The sequence below is a fragment of the Gymnogyps californianus genome, chromosome 19 (genome assembly GCF_018139145.2).
Source record: "Gymnogyps californianus isolate 813 chromosome 19, ASM1813914v2, whole genome shotgun sequence".
NCBI lineage: Eukaryota > Metazoa > Chordata > Aves > Accipitriformes > Cathartidae > Gymnogyps > Gymnogyps californianus.
This window is the reverse complement of record NC_059489.1, coordinates 967,984-990,121: the sequence shown is the minus strand read 5'-3', so window position 1 is coordinate 990,121 and position 22,138 is coordinate 967,984. Positions and strand designations below refer to the sequence as shown.

Below are 22,138 nucleotides of genomic sequence, written 5' to 3'. Positions count from 1 at the left end.
TAGCTACTGCATCTCCATAAACCATCTCACTGCAGCAGCACTCAGAATTCGCAGTCTATTATTCCTATTTTCAAACAAAGTCTGTTGACTTTTAAACTAAGGAAAGTTCCTGCCTTTTGAATGGCATAACATGCAATGCTGCCAAGAAAACTAAATTTGCATCTAAACAACAATGAAAATATTTGCTACTTACTGCCAGCACAAGCCAACGAGTGCTCTCGCTGGTCATGTACTACAACGTTGCACCTAACACAGGCAGTACTCTGCAAAGGGTAATAAATGAAGATCAGAAGCAGAGAAATACCATTTCAATGTGATCAATTTCTTACCTAAATATTTTAAATACAGAGCATGCGAAGAATCTCCAACAGAAATTTAAAGTATTTTATTCTAGGCAATTAAAGTGATATAATGCGCTGTCTCAGCTAAAGGCTCTCTGTTTTCATGGTGTTCTCCTGCCACTACCTGCCAAACTCTTTAATCCAGGCCCTGTAACCGGCAAGCCCCAGTTTCGCTCAGCTCCACCAGCCATTCCCTAATCCATCAGTCCGCAGATCCCCCCAAATGCCAGGAGAGCAGAGCAGTCGCAGGCAAGGTTTCCCACTCCGATCAGGCTGGGCATTATGGGGTCCTGGGCTCTTAACTTTCACTACCTTTTCCTCCTTTCATTCTCAGCTGCTTAAGCAACCCCTTTTATCCCCTGTAATTGAGCCTGCTTTCCAGATTACACTCAGGTTTAACCCCTTCCATGCCCAGTGAGACTCAAAACCCATGACCCAAGGTAATATTAGAGAAGAGCTGCCTTTTTTTTCTTTCCACTTCTTCACTAGCACCTAAATTATCTTTGCACCGAATTGCAAGAACTTTTACTTGTTCAGAAAATTCTTTATAAAGACAGATAAAGGCTACAGCTTTGTCATCTCCTACTCTCTTCCCCGAGTAAAACTTTCATTTGAGAATTGCAATGAAATGACTGAATATTGTTTAACTGCAGTATTTTGCAGATGAAACAACGGCTGAAGTGTTTTTTACTCCCGCAGCACACAAATTTATGTAGCTACACAACAATAAAGCGAAGTCTTAAATTTAATCAGAACAAATACTTCAAGCAATGGCAAGCTGATAAATTATTTAGAAAAGGGCTCAATAAGACCTGGAAGGAAATATGCATCAGCTGTGCAGCCTGGGAGCTTCCAGAAACAAAGAATTTTCATGCTTACCCCTTTTAAAGCTTTTTCACCTAAGCTATTTGTATTTAACAAAAACGGGCATGTATGTGAACAACATCCTACCATTACAAGCAGACAAGGACTGCACTGGTAGTGATGTCACAGGACTTTTCACAGTGTTGCTACTGAGGTGACCCATTTACCAGTAGTTAGCACCATTTGTGCATTCACAACAAGATACTGAGGACAGGCCTGACAGCCCAGTAATACTGGCTATTTCAGAAGATTTTAACTATTTGGTCTTTTTTTCAGACTGCCTAGTTTTCCCCAAATTGTCTTCTTCCATCAATTCTTCAAACATTCCAAAACACTGAGAAATAGACAAAACTAGAGGTGTTAGTATTTATATGAAAGGTCTAGGAAATTCAATAATGTTCCTATTGTTTTATTGCAGATGGCACATCAACTTCTCTTTATTACTGCAGAAAACTCAAGAGCCCTGTAGAGTGCAATAAAACGGTACGTGTTTAGCTTTGCAATGTTTCAAAGGGCTGTGATTTACTGTTAAGAACCAGGCACCTTGCACACAAACATCTGAGCTCAGTAATTGCCTCATGTTTTGTGCAAAGTCTACAAGGCAGCGTGAGGTCGGCCCACTCAGGGTACCTGCTGCTTCTAGACGCCTGTCCCTCATTCCTCAGTAATATGGACTCCGTTATTAAAGAGCAGAGAGGTTCGTTCTCACCTTTGCATCAAGATTTTTTACTCTCCTATTTGATTTCAGACACTATTTGAATTTTCTGCCAAATTCTTGGGCTGCTAGAGATTTTAAAAAATTTATCAATGTACCAAGAAGAAAAACGCAGAAGTAAATTCCCTTGTCTTAAATATATACCATATATGCTTCAAGACAAGTCCTTCTTATATAAATATACTTACAAAACACTTCAGAAAAAACCATACCCACAGACAATTATCCACCAATTTAGTAATGTAAACATTTCACCACTCCTTCAGGTAATACATTCAGCTCTTACCAAATGATAAACTCAGTTCTAGTCAGTCAACCTGAATAAGGGAGCAGGGAAGTATCACACAAAGGCAAGAGGTAAAGAACCGATACGAACTGTATTTACATTCAAATTGCTCTGAATATAATATTATTTCCATCAAGTTTGAATTAGAAAGTAGAGGAGGGACTTGGAATGCATACAACAAACTACTTCACCGGCAGCCTTTAACAACACACATACCAACAATCCTTTCTTTGGTGAAAAATATTCGCAGCAGTGTCTGGCAAAATAAAAGTTTGTATTTACTACTGCAAAGATAATCTCAAAGCGGCTTGTCCTTTATCTGAAGGTATTAGTCCTTCATGAAGGAATGGAAGACTTGGGGGCAGGGGAGAAAGAACAAAACCCCAAGTTCTCTGTCTCCCTGCAGGAACAGGGACATTCAGAGCTTCTAGGTTCCAGACCCAAACAAAACATCAGCAGTGGCAATCTATCTTTATTGATTTTATAAATTATAAAGAAACAAGTAAATGAATGTAACCCATCACAATTTAAATAGAAGGACTGATTAAAAATACCTAAGGGCGCTGCTAACACAAAGGCCTTCTCAACCAGTCATCCTATACAGAGGACAGGAACATACCAGTAACTTTTCCAATTGCAGACCATACTCTTAAACTATATACTAACAGACATTACAGAGACACCCAGCAGATTACTTATACATTAAATAAGGTAGTGAGCAATGTTAGAAACAGAAAATATAGTCCTGGTGCTAACAAAACAAGACCAGGTTAGTATGCATGCCACATCATAAGGAAAAAAAAAATTAAAGAAAATCTACAGGTAGGTTCACTCAGTGAAGTTACTATTTCTGTTTGGGTTACACATTACATGCTTATAATGATAAATTTATGATTCAGTAGTCAATAGTCCAGGTACTTTGAAGAGAAATATTTTGACCCAAGCTACCTAGAGCATACAGATAAGGACATGAACATACTGGGGAACATTAACAGTGAAGATGAGTCTAGAGTTCAGTTTTTGTATCTATTTGGAAAATGCTCCAGACTTCAAATTTCATTCTTTAGATCTTTCTGTAGTTTATTTACTGAGACACGTGAAACTATGGACATTGAAATATCCAGAAGCAAAACACTTCCCCAATGTGAAAGAGCGAGATGTTACAAAACAGGAAATAAACAGGCAGTTGCTTGCATGTTTCTTTAACTCCTGCTTTGTGTTACTACTATCCAAAACATTCGTTTTCAAAAACATATACACACATTATACTTTAGTTAGAATTAGCAGTTACCAAAGCTCTGAAATTATGTTTTACAACAAAAGCAAAAGCCATCCTCAGCTACTAACTGTACAACATTCATTTGTTCCAAAGGATAAAAACAGTACTGATGAGTGCTGGCACACAGTTTTGAACTAGCTGAGGCCAAACACATTTTTATAACAGAAGAAACTATAAACTCAGAATGAAAAACTTCAGAACATCTCAAAAATACAATAAAGTCAGAGGAACCTAAATTTAAAAAAATCACTGTAGGACTTAGTACTTTAAACAAATACCCCAGGCGTGATGAAAGAAAGTGCTAGCCAAGAGGGGCATCAGGTAGAAAGCTATCAAATTCGATAGCTTGCAAGAATTTATTCATGCTGATGGATGACGGAAGCAACAAATGCTGCAAGACCACCATGCCACGTAACAGGCGCATATCTTAATTTTCAGTCTATGCTGAATGTTATCACAAAGCAGTATCATATCTATAGCTGCAGAGGGGAAGCCCAAGGAATACTTACTCTTGGCTGCCAGTTTTCATACTGCTTCTGTAAATTTGCACCAATGGTTTCCAGAGCTTTTTGAGGACCCATTGACAGAGGATCTAGGAAATATAATACAAATGAGTATTTTTGACCAAAACTGAATCACTCAGCTTGACAAGAGGCAGAAATTATTTCCAATTCTACATGCATTTAAACCTTTAGCTACTCCACACTATGTTTCTGTAAAATCCAGGTCTACAACCTGGGAGACCAAAGTCTACATCAAAGCACACACACCACCCCCCTTTGCAGAAGAAAGAAGCCAAAAGCTCTCCACTCTTTCCCTCTCCAGTGTTCTGCTTGCAAAAAAGATCATTTAATGATATTTTAATGCAGGTTCCTTTCATGCATTCAATTTCAAATTCATAAATGTTACATTCATGATGGAATTTATTTGGGTGCAATACCCAAAAATTATCCCCAAATTCTTCACTCAAGTACAAATTAAATATCATTAAAGACTGTCAAATTTGGAAGATTTCTCTCGTTAAGGTAATAAAGACAACTTTGTTTGGAAAGACAGGAGAGGCATTACATTTGTTTCTTTTAATATTGAAAAAAGGTTTCTATAGTAAATAATGACAAAAATTTACATTGGTGAAATATTTGATGATAAACATTTTTTTCTTGATGAATGTAAAATCCTGCTTCATTTACTTCCATTGCTTACCGCTTCAGAGATTATATGCCATTTGTAATTTTTAAGAAGTTAATTTTATCACTAGATAATTACCACCATCCATACATACCAATACAATTTCGGCTTATGTGCTTTATTCAAAAACCATGGCCATATAATTGACACTATTAACAAGTTTCAAAAAAACTAGAAGCTAATATTTTGCAATTTAATATAAATTATTTTAAAAGCATGTAACCAAATCAATGAAGTTATTTTTTTTAAATCTTTACAAATATTCTACCTTCTACTGTTAGAAACAAAATATAATAAAGTAGAATGAAAGCAGGATTTTATGAGGTTTTTTCTTAAATGAATAAAAGCTAGGATCTTATTTAAATTTTAGTATACTTTTGTAGAAAGATTTAAGGTAATGTGAGTATACCATTTACTTTTTCCCAAACCAAACACAAACAGTAGTAAATTGTGTGCTCAGACTTCAAGAAGCCTGTGTACTGCCTTTGGCGGAGCTGCAGCCGTGGTTCCAGAAGCCTCGCCAGAGCCGTCTCCCGGACGGGACGAGCACCCACTCCCCACTACGGACCCTGCAGCTGCAGCACTCACCGACACACCTTTTAGAAACGCCTCTATATACTGCAGCAGTCTTTGTTGCTCTGAACTGCAACAGTCCCCTTGCTATTTAAGGCGAGTTTCGAGTCGATACCCTTGAGATGTTGAACAGTAATCCCCCAGAAGTATTCACACTGCCTCGTAACATCTTTTGTTAGTTAATATGCCATTAGCTACTGCTCAAATTTAAAAAAGGAAGCAAAAAAACCAGCATAAACAGGTCAGAATTTTTTTTTTTTTTTTTTTTTTTTTTGAGTCCTTCAAAAGGACCAAACTGAACTTCAGAAAAAGAAATTAAAAATACTTCACATGCGCTTTGACAGCAGAGGAATGTAGTTTGTGGACTCTGGAGCGCCTTCAGAGTAATTAGCACTATTAACAATACCCTTTATACAAAAATAAAGTACACTGGTGCCATTCCAAGAGCCAAACAATGGAAACAAATCATTTTCCTAAATATAGCTCATGCCACCACAGTCATTACATGAGCTTTCAGCCTCCCTTGTTGAGTGTATCTATAAGGCTAGCGAAGGCCTGCAGATATATAGGCCAAGACACCTTCAGTATAGTCAAGGCATGAAGCGCTCTCTGCCTTAAACGGAGCCAGGTTGACACTGTAGCACAGACGTCAGCTAAGGCTTAATTCTGGAGAAAAACAAAACACTTCAGATGTTCTACGGGTGCACCTGGAAGGTACAGTGAGAACTGCAAGCGGCTTTTGTCTGAGATGGCCATTTGTTACCAGAGCTCACAAGCTGGTGATCTCAGCTCAGTTGTAAATAGCAGCAATTGCACCAAAATGATTTCTACACTTCCTTGCTCATCTGGCAAAGACATTATGTTTCCACAATACACACCATTAGCTTCTCTTGAGACTGTTGTATAGAAGAAAAACAGCAGATATTTTTGCAATTACCTTTTTCAGAAATTTAAAGTTGGCTAGAAATGGAAATGAGTACTTGTGTATATATACACACTAAAAATTTAATTAAAAAAACTTCATTCAAAATTCTCTTTGTTGATAGTCACTAATAACTTTATTTTAATGACTCTGCAATGGTCCTCATTCTCTTTGCTCTCTACTCGCATATCAATGAGAAATCAGAGCTGTTCTCTCCACTGAATAGATGTATTTGTTAGTGCATGCTCATGGCTTTTTAACTGCTTTAAAGCCATCAGCATTTTTAGGTTAAAAAAAATGAGATGCTATGATTCATTAAGCAGGTAAGGCAAGGTTAGAAATGAGACGTTCTGAAAGTTTTTAAAGAAATTCAGTTTGTGCAATGATTAATTTGCTTCTGCAGCCTAGCATAAACCCCAGAGTTTAGGATTACAGTGCTCTGCATGTTACTTGCTGAAGACTGAACATTTTCAATTCCTAGATAAAAAACAAATCTCTCTTAGAAAGCTTTCTTACACAAGGTATTACCTTCTAATATTACTTCAGATTTGTCTCATCTTGGTAACAGGACTTGACCTCCAAAACCAAGGGAGCTTTTCATTTCCTAACAAAAAACTAGGAATTTAGTCCAACGCTGCATCGAAGTAGCAAGCCCAGGTGTTGCAACTGCTGGCAAGACGTCCTTGGGAATGATTCCAGGTCTTCTGAATTCATGATCCCAATTAAAATAGCCCCAGAACAGTCACCTCAACACGCAGTAAAGTCCATGCATTTCACAGAAACTTATTTCTATATTGTATGAGGCAGGGTAATATTAAACCTTTGCAGATGACAGTACTCTAAAGATGTAACTGCTCAGAGATTTCCTTAGATATTTATAAATCTACAACAATTAAAAGAAAGCTAAGTAGCTAATTAACAGCTTTTTTCCTCCATGCTATCTCATTTTAGAATAAAGCAGGAAAGATGACCTATGTTATGACCTATGTCCAGTTACTGCTGGACTCTTAATTAACTCATATAGACAGAGTGAAATCAGATGCCAGATTTCCTTTTGTTCACCCTAGTTTTAAGTCCAGGAAACACACAACTTTAAGATTACTATATATGCTGTAACTCAGTATTTATAAGACTAGTAGAGTTAGCTGGAGCTTGGTAGTTCTCAAGACTTACCGATCCAACACTCCAGACGGGCACAGGGAGTTGTTTTCACCACGTCAGGAGGGTCCACACCAACATTTAGGCACAAAACTAAGGCAACACTAACAGTCTTCATCTGCAAAAACAGACAATAAAATGCTTGCTTAGTGTAGAAACAAAATCAGTTTTCACTTGTGTTGAAATTTTACCACTACTATAACTTTTGAAGGGTTTCAACAAGCCTTTGTTATCTGCTCTTTAACACAGACTATTTTAAGGTATGACTGATTAAATTTTTCATTTTTTTTTTAAATGTAACGTAAAGTCTAAGTACTGTTCTTATTTTTATTATTATTTCCAGAGCCCATTCTTCTTTTACAGAGCATGGAAACAGATATCAGTGGACTTCTGCTACTCATCTTAAATTAGTCATTGTCCAACTGAAACACATTATTAAAACATGAGAATACGCTATTCAGGGTCCCTGATCAATATTATAATATAGTATGTCCTCTCTAATATTAAAACTAAAAGCATTACAAGGGAAAAACACCCAAGTGACCAACTAAACCATAACAAAACATTTAGTCCATTTTTGTTTGTTTTCTCCACACGTTAGTTACCCTGGAAAGCCGCCTTTTAGGAGAAATCATCACTTGGCTCCCCTTCCTGGTCTTGCCTATAGCTGCTGCTTCAGTATCAGCCCCGCAGCAGTGACCAGGCAGCACACTTAGACACGCTTCTGTAGCCACAAGGGGCACCACGAACATATAAAACCCAAAACCACTGACACCTTACCTGTGACCGAAAAGCTGCATTAAACCAATGACTAAGCACTATGGTCAGTTAAAAATATTGCTTGAAAATTATTATTTCACATCTTTATGCTCTTTTCTAAACTCCCTCATCCTAATACCTAACCGAGAGAAGGAAAACAAAAGAAGGCGGCTCACAGCACTTCCATCAAGTGTTCAGCACTCCCTTGCTTGTCTGAAGCAAGGCCACCCACATCTCCACTTCTCCAGGGTGCTCATTACAATTCAGAACAGCAGGCAAAAAGAAAAAAAAAAAAAAAAATCCGAACTTCACACTTACAGAAAAAGCTAGAGCCACATAAATGTATAATTTATAAAGAAACCAGAAACTGGAGCAGAGAGACACTATTCACACCAAGAAGGGGGGACAAGCTCTACATCAGGACAGAAATTCTACAGCGTCCGCTTACTCCCATGTCTATGATGGGGAACCCGGAGTAAAAAATTAGCAAGAAATCTGGTTAATGGCTTCATCCCAAACTATGTTCTTGCTAACAAAACCCTACAATCATGTAAGAGTTACTCATCCCCATGAGTTAACAAGGAATAAGCAGCACTTCCCAGAATACAGATGAAAACAAGAGTCCAAATGGGGATTCCCCTCGTTGGCATTTCAAAGGAGTGCACATAGATGGGGTGAAAAGGTCCGCAGCTGAAGTTTAGCACTAAGCACACGTGCACCAAGAGCACTTTATCAAAATTAAGAACAATACATCGTAAAAGTATAGTTACTGGCAAGATGAGGATCAGCGGCAAGATGCAGCTTGGTCCTCCAAAGCTGAGAGCAGTCAGGTAGCCCTGAGGCAACACCACCAAGACTCGGATGCCTGCAACCAAACCCGGGAGCTCCCGACGGAGAACAGACATCTGTGCTGACAACCAACCTGATGCATTCCTCTCTCCCTTGAAGTGTTTTCCATTCTCCTCCCTCTCTACCTGCTTCTCTTATCTTTCACTTTCATCTCTCTCTTCCCCTCGCTTCCCTTCACTTATTTTATCAACACCAAACTGCTACCCTCAAAAACAAATTGTGCCACCAACATGGTGTTGACGCTTTTCACATTGCTCACACACATCTTACCCTTCCCTCTCATTTTTTGCTTTGTTTAGAAAATTATTTCATCCGGACACAGGGCAACTGCTGCCCTGGTTTTAGAGAACCCAGCACAAAGATCTCAGTGGTGGTTCACTACAATAAAGACTTCAATAAAAACCATCCTACAACAGCTGCAACAAAACCCCAATATATTTACAAATGTAACAGGCACACATGACATTGTTCACAAGAAGTGCATCCAGTTAAAAAAAGTTACTTCCAAGTATTGACTGATTTACCTCCCAATCCAAACCACACACGGAGAATCCGTGACCCGCACAAAACGGCGCAAGACTTCTTCCCCAGCCCAAGAATTGCATACCGCTACACCAGGAGTTATTTTCAGGAAATAGATACATTGAGGAAATGGCCTGATATTGCACCAGGGGAGGTTTAGACTGGATATTAGGAAAAATTTCTTCACTGAAAGGGTTATCAAGCATTGGAACAGGCTGCCCAGGGAAGTGGTTGAGTCACCATCCCTGGAGGTATTTAAAAGACGTGTAGATGTGGTGCTCAGGGACATGGTTTAGCGGTGGACTTGGCAGTGTTAGGCTTACGGTTGGACTTGATCTTAAGGGTCTTTTCCAACCTAAAAGATTCTATAATTTTCAAGGTAACAAAATAATACCCAGCACTAGTAAAAGGAAGAATAGTTCCAAAATTTTTCAATTCATCCAGTGCAAAATCTGTCTGTTATAAAAATGGCCTGATTTTTAAAAGTTATCAGAGATGACCTGGAAGCTCCATGCACCTTCAGTTACCACTACATCCATTACTGGGCTCTCTGAACAGATTAGCTCCTACATGATGCAGGCTGCTGTACATAAGTGGCAATGGATGAAAATAGTTCCCTTTAGTCTTAAAGCCTAAGGGACAGGCTTTCCACCCAGTAAAGCAGATATCTGGCACCCGATACTTCAGTGCCTTATTTTTCCTCAGCAAGTGCATCTGGCTTTCTTCCTGCTCACTTATTTCATGTACAGTATTGACTATTGCACCAATGAAAATATTGTGTTACTTCGATATTGCAATAAATACTTATTACAACATGCAATTTGAAACCTTTCTATTCCTTTTGAGAAGATAACAAAAGGTAAGGAAATAACTTCATTTAGAAAGCAACACCTTTCAAGATTATTATTTAGTGTCATCTTTTCCTGCCTTCCCTTTCCCAAAACCCATCGAATATGTTTAAAACAGTAAGAGGCACACAGTTCCTGTTGAGACTTTTGGCTTGACCCACCTGTGCACTAGGCAAAGATAAGAAATGAATCACTTTTAACAAAAGATCTTAAATAGGTAACCCTTTACTATTTCAAGCAGCATAGAAGTGTTATGTAGCAACTATGCACATTTGTTGAGAATACTAGTGCTCAGCAGTGTGGTCTGGTAGGAAGAAGAAAAAAAAAGAAGAAAAAAAAAAAAAAAAACCACGCAACCCCACCTCCCCCACCCCCCCCAAAAAAACCCATCTGACCATTACAGGACTACTTGCATTGACTGAGCTTTAACCTGCACACAGGGACACCTTTTCAGTATGCTACATCCATTGCCAGTTCACACAGCCTCAGAAAAAACATGGTGCTGCAGGGTGTTAAAGAGCACAAACATCCCCAGAAGCAATCACAGGCTGGCAAACAGGCACTAAACACCCAGAAGGAAACAAAGAAAACTACAGCACAAAATAACTTATTAGAAGTGGAAACATACAAATCATTCTTTCAAGAGAAAGTATCCTGCCAAACAATCTTTTCTGTCTTATTTACTGTTTCCCATTTGTGGTCTAATACTGACTTATTTTTCAATATTTTACTAGTAATGTCTGATCCGTGACTTACGCTGAACAGGCTGATATTTATTTTCTATTCCCAAGTTCGGTGTTTTAAATAAGCATTTCTCCTTGAAAACAGACAGCAAACTGGTAATGAAAAGTAAGAGTCTAACTGATCCCAAAGACAAATGGGGTTATTTCCCCTCTGCCTACCTCCCCACAAAGGACGTAAAGTATTATACTTCACAACTATTTGTTCTGCTAATAAAGAGCACATCTTCAGTAAGAATTACAGCACTCTCATACTCCCCTCCGACTCCTACTCAACATCCATCTATGATGTTGAATCATTACAGATCAAAAGAAAACCTGAGCCCAAGAAACAGAAGAATGCTTTTCACATTTCTAAACTCTTTTGGAACATATTACCAGAAACTTCATAGCATATTTAAAGCTTCTTAATACAAAAAGTACTAGGACATTCTCATCTGTTATTAAGACAGTGGAAATTTTCTTTTCTACATTTCAAGAATATATCCACCGGAATACATTTCAATGGATTTTTGTTAGAATTAAAAAATGAAGCATAAGAATGTTTGGCAAGCTCCTAGGAAAACCAATATCCAAAATGCTTTCTCAGCAAAGGCTCAAGATCAAAACCATAGAAGTTCTTACTGTGGGCTCTTCTCTATATAGTGTAATTTGTATGTTAAAAAAAAAAATTGATACAATTCACAGCTTTGTATTGCATTCAATTTAAAATGATTTAATGACTCTGGGTCAGAACCTGCAATACTTAAATTGCAAAATCCACTCGGTCAAAAAGCTCTTCCTGAGAAGTAATGGTACTGAATTCAAACCACAAATCCATCAGAAATGGGAGTAAGTGAACAGAGGTAGTTCGGTGTCTATTTGGAAGAGAAGATGCTTATTAAAGCATTTAACATTAAAATTTACATATGATACTAAAGAACAGAGAACTTCTAAAATATTTTTAATTTGCCTCATTTCATTTTGAGACAAAACAGATTTGCAGACGAGAGAGAGAAATGTCACCCATAGGTATCTCAAACCAAAATTAGTGCAATTTCTGCAGTTATTTTCAGCTAGAAGAAACATTACATTATCTTCATAAGAATGGTTTGATTGAAAACCTGAAGTTTTATCATCACAGGGAGCCCAACTTATCCTACTGTAGCATACTTGAAAGTAATTCCAGCCCAGACTGTAACTGGGCAACTTTCATCAGTTGCTAAAGATTTGTTATAGGCTAAGTAAGAACAGGGTTAGCAACTAAGAAGAGAGTCATATAACTGTTTTATTTTCTAGTTCAAGTAATATCAAGAACAAGACAGTCAATCAATTTACGAGAAATCTTGCATTTTGTGGTAAGACCCTCACCTAACATTTCAGAATGGACATTTTAAAACCCATAAATATTTTATTTCTACACTGCAATTTTCAAGCTGAAAAATTTCTGTTTAAATATTACACAGATGAACACTCAACCGTTATAAACCTGCCTGGTCTTATGCCAATAAGTTAAAATTGCTTCTGTGAGTTAATACAAACACAATATTAAGTCAGCATTAGACATAAGATATATGTTGCTACATTATTTTACAGAGCTGAGGGTGAACTTATCAGCATTAAATACAAATACTGGGACAGATTTCCAGACTGAAAAATCCTCATATCTGTCTCATTTGGGAATCTTCACTGGCCAGCAGGCTCAATTCTGCCTGCTTGTTCAGCAAACTCATTCCCTTCCTAAAGACTTTTTTTGGACATTTTTCTTTACATACATTTACATAGATTTAGTAGAAGCCTCTCAACCAAAAGGCAAAACCAGCTAGGTGTTCCACAGATAACTCCAAAATGTTAACTGTTTTGGAGACATGCCATTAAATACTTCAACAAGGAGTTCTCTAAACACTGAGCAGTAACAGCAATATTTAGCAACATGAAACATTGTTCTCCCTTTGGAGTTTCTGTTACAGATCGTCCTGCAACACCCAGAAAACCATGTTTTCTCTTTCCCAAGCCTCATGGAAGCTTTTATACATCGCACCCACACCCGGCAGGCTTTCTCATGACAAGGTGGCCTCTTGCAGCAAGCTACGTGCTTAACTGGAGTGGGGTTCTTCTGGGGGTGACAGGATTCATGGCAGATCAGCGACGGGAGCAGATGGGCATCCTGAACTCTCTGGCAACTTCCCATTTCAGGCTCCCAGCTAAAGGGTGACAAGTGGCAACACTTTGTCCGGGTGCTCTCTAATGGCACAGGCATCATTTCCAGGGCTCAGGCACAAAACACCACTGAGGAATGCCAATTTACAAATCAGCTGGTGAAAACCTGAAAATTTTGAACAGGCAGACAATACCTTGACCTTCCTGGTCTACTTGATCACATAACCGCACACAAAAACAAAGAAAGGTTTCTGAAGGGAGTGACTCAGGCAGAACGTATCCCACACGTACATGACTTATCTCTGCCCGGCAAACAGGCAGAAGGAATATAGATCCTTGCTGCAGAAGTGGGGTCTGTTTGACGCGTTGCCCTTTGAGCAGTGATTTACACCAGTGAGCTCTAATTTGGTACCCTTCTACACTCGTTTTGCACCACACTGTGCAAGATGATTGAGAATCAAGTGTTACTCTTTTTTTTTTTAATGGATCTTCCCTTTAGCGGGCCGAATATCAAAAGAAGAGAAATGTGCCAGTCCTCGTCAGCTCACCTGTAACATTTGCAAGGTAAAACATCTAAAAAGGAAGAGCTTTCCGTTTCAAGGAAGTTTTTTTAATATAAAGTTTAAGAGAAATAAATTGTTATGGAAAAAAAATCTCAGTGTGCTTCTCCACAGTGATAAAAATAGTAGAATGCAAAGAAATACTTCAAGTTAACATTAATAATTCAACACCTCTGCAGGTAGTCTTCAGCCATCTGTAGCCCAAAAGGTCGGTTCTTGCTGTGACTGTTGTGACAGCATACACTAGATTCCTAGATCAACTCCTCCTTGGTGTTTGTTTTCCTTTTCTAACCCCTGTATTCTGCACTAATACTATGAATTTTCTTCAGAGGTTTATTATGTCCAACATGTTCATTTACCCAGCGAATGCAGCTACTACACAAAGTTCAAGAGCAGTCAGTAATGCTAACACAGCTCCTCATAAAACAGGCTTTTAACTGCTAGCTTCACTATTTACTTTATAAGCGCTTCTTACACTTGTAGATGAATTACTACTGTCAATCAATACCCAAGATATACATACACACTTTTATTTACTTGCTCTGAGAACAGTGTGCGTCTTCGCTGTCTGATAGGGAATAATATCAACTGACATGCTATGGCCCGGCGACCTCAGCTTCTGAAGGTGCCCTCAGAGATCAAAGGTAATTGTGCATGATAGAATTGCTCTTAAGACTAAAAACTACAAAGTCAAGTCAGCTGATTCACTCTGTCATAGCAAAGCATCAAAATATTGCCTTTAAACCACTGCTTAGATGCATATAGCCAAAATGGTGTTTTCTTGTCCCTGCCAATCATTTCTTAAAAATAATGAAAAATAACAGGAAGCAAATATTTTACTTCTATGATCTTTGCTTTCTTTATATAACATGCAAAAAGAATCAACAAGAGACATTTTCCAGATGTTATTCCTCATTGGATCCGTGACAACAGCTTTCCTTCTCACCTCAGCACAACTCTGTACCTGCTTTGCATTCTGTACAGGCTTCTTTTCATCATTCCACCACATTCCCACTCCCGTCTAGCACTGTCTTTAAAAAGGTGTCCATCTTCCCATGCATTGACTTACTTCATCTTCAGATCTTCCATACAAACTATTATTTCAAATTATTCCTAGACACTTTTAGATCTTTAACAAGTCAATAATACATGCTACACAACGTACATTTGATCGGGAATCACGCTGTCCCATTCAAGTGGAATCCCTGAGCTACCGCCAACTTCACTAAATTAAAATAACTTTTTAAAATAGGAAGTTTCCTGAGCTTACAGGAGCAAGTAGGAGAAAACGATAAGGACAAGATTAAGCCCATAATTTCAACTGAAGTGTCAGGAACATAAAGATGAAGACATTTGGTTGTGTTTGAGAGCCACATGGTACAGAACACTGTCCCCCTGCCTAATAAGGCTCAACCACCTGACCACTTCAAGGGCTTTAAATTTCTTACTGCTGATGTGCCATGGAGAAAAAGGAGGAGTCACTGAGGGAAGACAATCAAGCTTCTCAGAGCAAACCATGATGTAGAGTGTCCTCCTTCTTGACGCTTTGTCAGACTACAGGGAAGTCAAGCAGAGGGACAGCCACGAGTGCAGAGCTCCATCCAGACGGCAGGCTGCACAGAGAGCGATGGAATGACTCAAATCATCACTTTTTCCATAGACTATTTTGCACACCTCTGAGACACGGCTCCTTTTCTCTGTTCTGTAGAGTTCAGCACTAATTACACTGCCACCTTCATCCCCTACCCAACAAAAACTACTCTGGCTGTAGATCACCCTGCCACAACACAGCAAGAATAAATAAATAAATACAAACACAGAAGTAAAAAATACTGGTGAGGGTGTCACTGGTAGAAACATTGGGACAAAAAGATGAAAAGGAACTCTTCGGGCCCTAAGCCCATCTGTCACCTATTGTATCCCACATCATAGCTTTGTATTAAAGAATGCCATTAACACAAATCTGGTTTTGTTAAGTATTTCATTAGATAATTTATTGAGGGAGGCTTCTACAGTACATTCTTTATAGAAGAATAGAAGAGCAAGACAAACATCTTGGGTTTATCAAATTTACTTGGAAATGCCAGTAAAAGCTATGAGACACAGAGAACAATCAATAATCTCCCTCAGTTATCCATGGCCATACTATGCTAACAGTCACCTTTGGAAACGTTCAAGGGTAGAAGATCAGCACAGCAGCAAGCCAATTAAAACAACATCTCAGAGAGAAAAACACAACCAAACCCCCCCAAAACTTCCCAGAAAACCTACATAACCCATGGAGACAAACAAAAATGAAACTCCACGGAAGCCTGTTGCCCTTGAATTTCTCTATCTACACAAAGGCAGAGAGAAGAAACGTAAGAACCAGAGAAGCATTAACAAAGCATTTCTAAAACATTCACATAACCTTCAGTCTCTCAACTATCAAAACATACACAATGCCAAAATAAAGAAGTGGTAGTTGTCAGCAGAACAGATGTTTCACAGTTTTCGCCACAAGAGCTTCATGCGAAGCAGCCTGCTACCATCTGGCGATTTACCACTGCACTAGGGTTCTACCAATGTTTATTAACATTTGCCACACTTGAGAAATGAGAGGAAAAGCCTCATATAGCGATACATATTTTTAATTAAAGTATACAATTTGCAATAAGAGTCCAGCACTTACATATATCTTTCAAGGTGTATATTTTTTTCATTGTCTGCTATTCACAGGCCTTTCAAATTTCTACAAACATGCTGGGGGGTAGGAGCGTAACTAGGCACTACAACATATATGTTGATTTTAAGTAGCAATAATTGCCTGACTCCTCTCCAAATACCATATGCTCAGTAGTACAGCAACACCAGTCTCCAAGACTGCCCTAGTCTCCAAGACAAAAAATGAAGCACATTATATATAAATAAGTATTCTCTCATTGCATTTTTTTGAACGGAGAAACACAAATACAGTTATTTTCTGTCATTCCATTTGCTAACGGTGTTCATTTTACATCCCCTAGATCTCAGTTGAAGTGAGAAAATTCACAGGACGAGAAAGAGATGACTGAGTTGAAGATTTCAGTGTTTCCTACTGGTGCATAAAGGTAAGATCTTTTTCTTTAAAAATATGTGACTAGTTGTACTCTTCAGAGCTGTTAATCAAAGTCCCCTCTCTGCTTAGCCATAAAAACATTTGTAGATAGTGGTAGGTACAGTGCAAGCTTCCCAACTCTATCCAATCAATACACAACCATCTTAATTCAAAATGATCTTTGTTCTAGCTAAGAGAAGATATAAATCTATAACTTAGATGACAGTGCTCATTACTTACAGCAGGGGGTTCAGTTCGGGGAGAAGCTCGTTTTTTAATTTTGTTTTTATAGACATTTGTAGACCAGCAGGTGCCCTATGCTACCACTCAATTCACACACCTCACTGGACAGCAATTGCCACTTTTAGTAACTACTGAACTAAAATGGATTTCAACCACTGGCCTAGACGAGAGAGAGAGATTCAGACCATTACCAGTTCTCAGGGCCACGCTATAGCATCAAAGCGAAGTGCTCCAAGCTAGTCTCCCTAAGAGTTTATCTTCAGACCAGGGGAAGTACGGAAACTATGTATCATTTGGGTTAGATCCCAGACTACTTACTCGGTTATGAGTTTCCTAAATATGAACACAGTTGATAGTCCACGATCATGCATAAGCAAACAGAAAACAAACATTTAAGATGGAATAAATCAAACTAAAGTGAAGGCTGCTGCCAAAACACGAACTCCCACCCTCTCCCCCCACAAGATTCCTGCTGCCTCATTTCAGCTCACAAGAAACACACTAAACTCGACTCAGAAGAGAGGGGGGAGATGAGCTCCAGCGCTCTAAGAGCAAGCAGAGGCCAAGCCACATCCGTTACCAGAGTGCCTGGAAAGCTTCCTTAGACTGAAACAACTATTTCAAGCTGAAACGATGGGCACAAACTTCCAATGCTACTATCCTTCATTAATTTCCTTTGACACATGAAAAATTTACCATGCAGGTAGGTAAACTCTGCTTGTCTGAATTAAGCGCATTTGTATGCGGTCCTGCTTTAATCTGCATTTCCATAGAAACCTAATTTTGTATTCCTCTTCTCATAAAAACAGGATTTAACTCTCACACAGCAAGTTATGAGGCAGCAGGAAAAAAATGTTAAAGTAAAACTATTACAACCAGCTTTGTTGCTCTCTGCTTATTTTAGAAATCAATATAAGTACAGCAAATCTTAATTCAAATATTCTGAATTTAGTAGCAACTTGTCAGTAAAACCTGGTGTATTTGAAATCTTTTTATTTAAATCAAGTTTCATGATTTGGTTGCTACTGAGGCTGTGAGATTTAATTCAATACACAAAGCATAATTCCAACCCTCTTGTGTTAAAAATATTCTTTAAATAAATAATAGATCAAAGCAGTGTCACTTTGATGGCATATGTAGTCCATGAAAGCAGGAGACGAAGGATTAAATGTTTTCAGAGCAGTCCTTCTGGATGAAAGGAGGGGGGGGCAAGTGAATGTTCAGTTATTTTATCTAGATTTACCACTCATTACTTTTCTTATTTGATTCTTCCCTCCTATTAGAGTCCTGCCTTCTAAAGAACCTTCAAGTTCATATAAACTCTGTGTTTTTTAGAGCAATGAAGCAAGATGAAAAAAAAGAGTCATTCTATATGAAATCTTAGTGAATCATTTCCTGTAACTATAGAAAAGCTAGGATCACTCCCTAGGACTACTCAAGACAATGAATAAGGGCAAAATCCGCCACTGCCTGTGTTTTTTCATGATTCATAGGGAAAAAATGCCTCAGATTTACCTGCAACTTCAGGCAAATAGAGACTTGTTTTGGTTAACCTTTGAGAATTTCTTGACTTAGAGATAGGCTGGTATGTTTAAATACAGATAATGGTTCCCATCCTAAGCTTTGACAAGTTAATTTATCAAATCCAAAATAATGGAATGCTTTCCACATTCGCAACTCACACCAAGAGGTATATCCCGTCCAGCCCTCAAGAAAATCTCTTTCAATAGCATCTCGAAGATAAGAGCACATCTCGGGTCAATCAGACCTGGCTTGTGGAAAAAGGAGGCAAGAGCCAAGAAAAGGAAGCTAAAGTAAATTGGGGAATGCAACAGACCCGCAGTCAGACTGAGACAGGAGGGAAGTGACTATGTGTTGCTTTTAATTTGATTAGCAGCTATCGACAGACATCAGAGGCCTTGAATGCTGACCAAAACAAGCATGGCTGCAACAGAAAATTCTGATCACTGGGGAATAATGCTCTAAAGCAAGAGAAAATAAAGAGAGGAAACTTTCTGAAGACAGCTAAAACAACAAGATGAGATGAATAATTAATTTATAATGCCAGAGAGCATATAACAAAACAGTTACGTGAAATCAGAAAAAGGGGGGGGAAGGGGGGGGGGGGGGGGGGGGGGAAAACCAAAAACAACAAAAGGTCAGAATACTTCCTGACAGTAAAGGCTGACACATTACTGCCTATCTTCCCTCACACTATTATTCCAAAACGCTTCATAATAAAAACCCCAAAAATCTCAAGTTTCTGCATTTTTATTAAGGGGCTTGGCTTGCTGGACAAACCCATCACACTCAAACTACCATTTTCAGTCGGTCGTCGTGAAAACAACAGCAGCATGAACTAGCAAGCTAGTCTTCCACCTTCTGTTCATGTAACGCAAGGTCAAACCAGATTATATGACTTCATGAACTATTTCACAGGATTAACCTAACTTGAGGTAGCTGGGGGAAAATATTTAACAAACGTAATTTTCCATACAGAATTCTAAACACCCCATCTTCAGACCCCTCCCTTCACCATTTGAAGTGCTGATAAGTTTGTTATATCACATCAAATGCTAAGGAAACATCCAATGACAGCTAAAAAGTTGAATAAAATACAAGACATGAAAAATAACGGTTAAGATTTAAAAGTAATGAGATTGAGCAGTCTCAAATCAGCTTCTCTTCCTCTCTCAGACGTCTTTATGTGCTTTCTATATATTCCTATGAACCTGTTCTTAAGCAAAAAGTAATTATACACAACAGCAAGTTTGTCCAAACAATACCAGATAAAGCTGTCCAGATACAAATGACATATGAGCAGCACCACTAATCCTGATATAAAGAAAAGTTATTTGATTCAAGCTGACAGTGAAAACAGAAGGACTAAACAGAAAATTTCAGATTTGCTCTTATTTTCTTCATTTACAAAAATAAGACTCAGTATCTTGGAGAATGATTCAGGGCCTGATTTCGCTAAGCTCATTCACAGTGAGTAGCATACTATTTTGTGAAAAGCACGCCATTCACAGCACAGAGGACTCTCAGAAGAAGAAACTGCAACTCCATAGGAGTAAGGACGGTAGGAACTGGGCTGTGATGATCACTGTAACCACTGGTCTTGTCTTCATTGAAATGATTCTCTTTGGCTGTAACATGCAAATGAAACGTTTAGCAACAAATATGGAGAAGACAGCTGATTACTACCACTTTACTCATGCTTATGCTGTACAGCCTATTGATTTTATTGACCAAGTCAATGTCATTCCCAATTTAGAAAAAGACAAGTTTGCAGATCAGGAAATAAGTGAACAGGAAGCTTCACAGGAAGGCAGAGGGATCACTAAAATAGACAAGCAAGCTCATCACACCTCCACAGTCTACTAGAGAAAAATCTCTTTCTTTGCCAAAACCCTTTAAAGAAGACATACCACAAAACTTTGAGTTCTGTGGCTCATTTAAATTACATCTGAAAAAAAATTCAATTCAATCCATTAATGATCTGCCAAGTCAAATTTTCAGTACATGTTTCTACTCAGTCAAATGATTCTGGTTCAGCCAGAGCCTTCCCCAGAACTTCCGACAACTATAACCATTTAGGTGAACACCCCTCTAGGAATATTTAGATGCACATATAGCATCCTGAGGTCTGGTCATAATGCCTCTGGAAAGAAATTACAGGATGGAGTTTCAACAGCAGTTCCCAAGTTATTCCAGAGTATTGCAAGAGGGATCATAAACACAACAGAAATGGGGTCACAAAAAAAAACCTCATACATATTCATAAACACAAAGTTATGGGCAAAACAACTTTGAGACCTAAGGAACCCTGTAACCCAAAGCAGATTCCAAGAATAGAATGAGTGGAGCTGATTATCCATGTTTGTTTGCTTTTAACTTAAAATGTTTAAGCTGGGACATAGACGCAACACAAGATTCAAGACCCCCTGGCACGGATCTTTCTTTCACAAACTTGGCTTTATCAGTTTAACACGCAACATATGTTCAAACACAAGAGAAGCACCTTGCTTTACTACAGTAAATGCGTCATTTAATAACTATTTTCTGCCTCCAAAATCACATAATCTCAGTTTCCCCACACACAAAGAATACCTTAATTTTATATTCCACATAACATGCTGGTGGCAAGCTTCAAAACCACAAAGCTTCCGTGCACCTTCACCGCTAGACAACTGTAATGACTACATTTATTGCACCTTGTGCTTGCATCATTAACCTGCTGATCCAGAGAGCTCTTTAAGACCTCAGTAACTTTATTGTCTTTCCTGAAAAACACCAAGTACCCAAATTTCATTTAAAGATCTTGAATGAGGGAGCTACGCAAAGAGTGTATTACCGTGAGCTTGGAATTAGTACTTTTGACCCATCTGCATGTTTGCTTCCCCTAAACCCATATGACAGGCACACAAACTATCACATACCCAGCGTTTCATCTGAAAACAGACTGCTGCTTGAAGTACAGCAGCCCTCCGAGCACTTACTCCTCCCTTTTCACCACCTGTCCTCCCCACTCCTCCTCCAAAACCCATCCTGCCCTTGAGCATTACCCGGTCCTTCATCCTCCAGCTCTGAGCCAAAGACTTGGAGCCTTCGATCTTCTCGCAATGCCTCTTCTTCATAAAGGCCAGAGGCAAGTTCCAGTCAGTCAGGTCAGACTCATCCTCCTCCCCAAGCCCCAGAAGAGGCGACTGCAGCATCTCAGACTCCATCAGAGGGCAAGTGCCAGGCAACAAGTGAGCAGCAATCTCCAGTCCAGCACGCAGCGGGGGCCGAGGGATCCCTCCGGCAGGTGGAGGCGCGGACGCGGGCAGGCGGGGGGGAGGACGGGGCAAGGGCAGAGGGAGGCTCCTCTCCCAGGTGTGCAGGTAAGGACGAGCCCGGGGAAAGCTGCGCCTTCCACCTGGCGACTCTCCTCCTCCTCCTCCGCCCGCAGGCAGCAGCCCCGTCCGGGCTCCGAGGAAGGCGGCGCCTCCCGGCCCCGCGGAGGGCCGAGGTGCCGGCGGGGACCGGGCCCCGGGCCTCCACTCGCGCCTTTAGCCCCGCGGGCCCTGCACT

General features: G+C 39.2%; 1 protein-coding gene across 3 annotated transcripts in view; it reads right to left on the bottom strand.

Moving 5' to 3' along the window:
* The window catches only part of RPTOR (regulatory associated protein of MTOR complex 1), a 162,010-nt gene extending 139,910 nt beyond the window's left edge, over window positions 1-22,100 (bottom strand). For all 3 annotated transcript variants that reach the window (XM_050908318.1, XM_050908319.1, XM_050908320.1), the window contains exons 1-3: window positions 21,631-22,100; window positions 7,342-7,444; window positions 3,995-4,077 (exon numbers count right to left, since the gene is read on the bottom strand). In XM_050908318.1, the coding sequence (XP_050764275.1) occupies window positions 3,995-4,077; window positions 7,342-7,444; window positions 21,631-21,792 (348 nt within the window). In that variant the 5' untranslated portion in view covers window positions 21,793-22,100. The remainder of the gene's footprint in view (window positions 1-3,994; window positions 4,078-7,341; window positions 7,445-21,630) is intronic.
* Window positions 22,101-22,138: the final 38 nt, after the last annotated feature.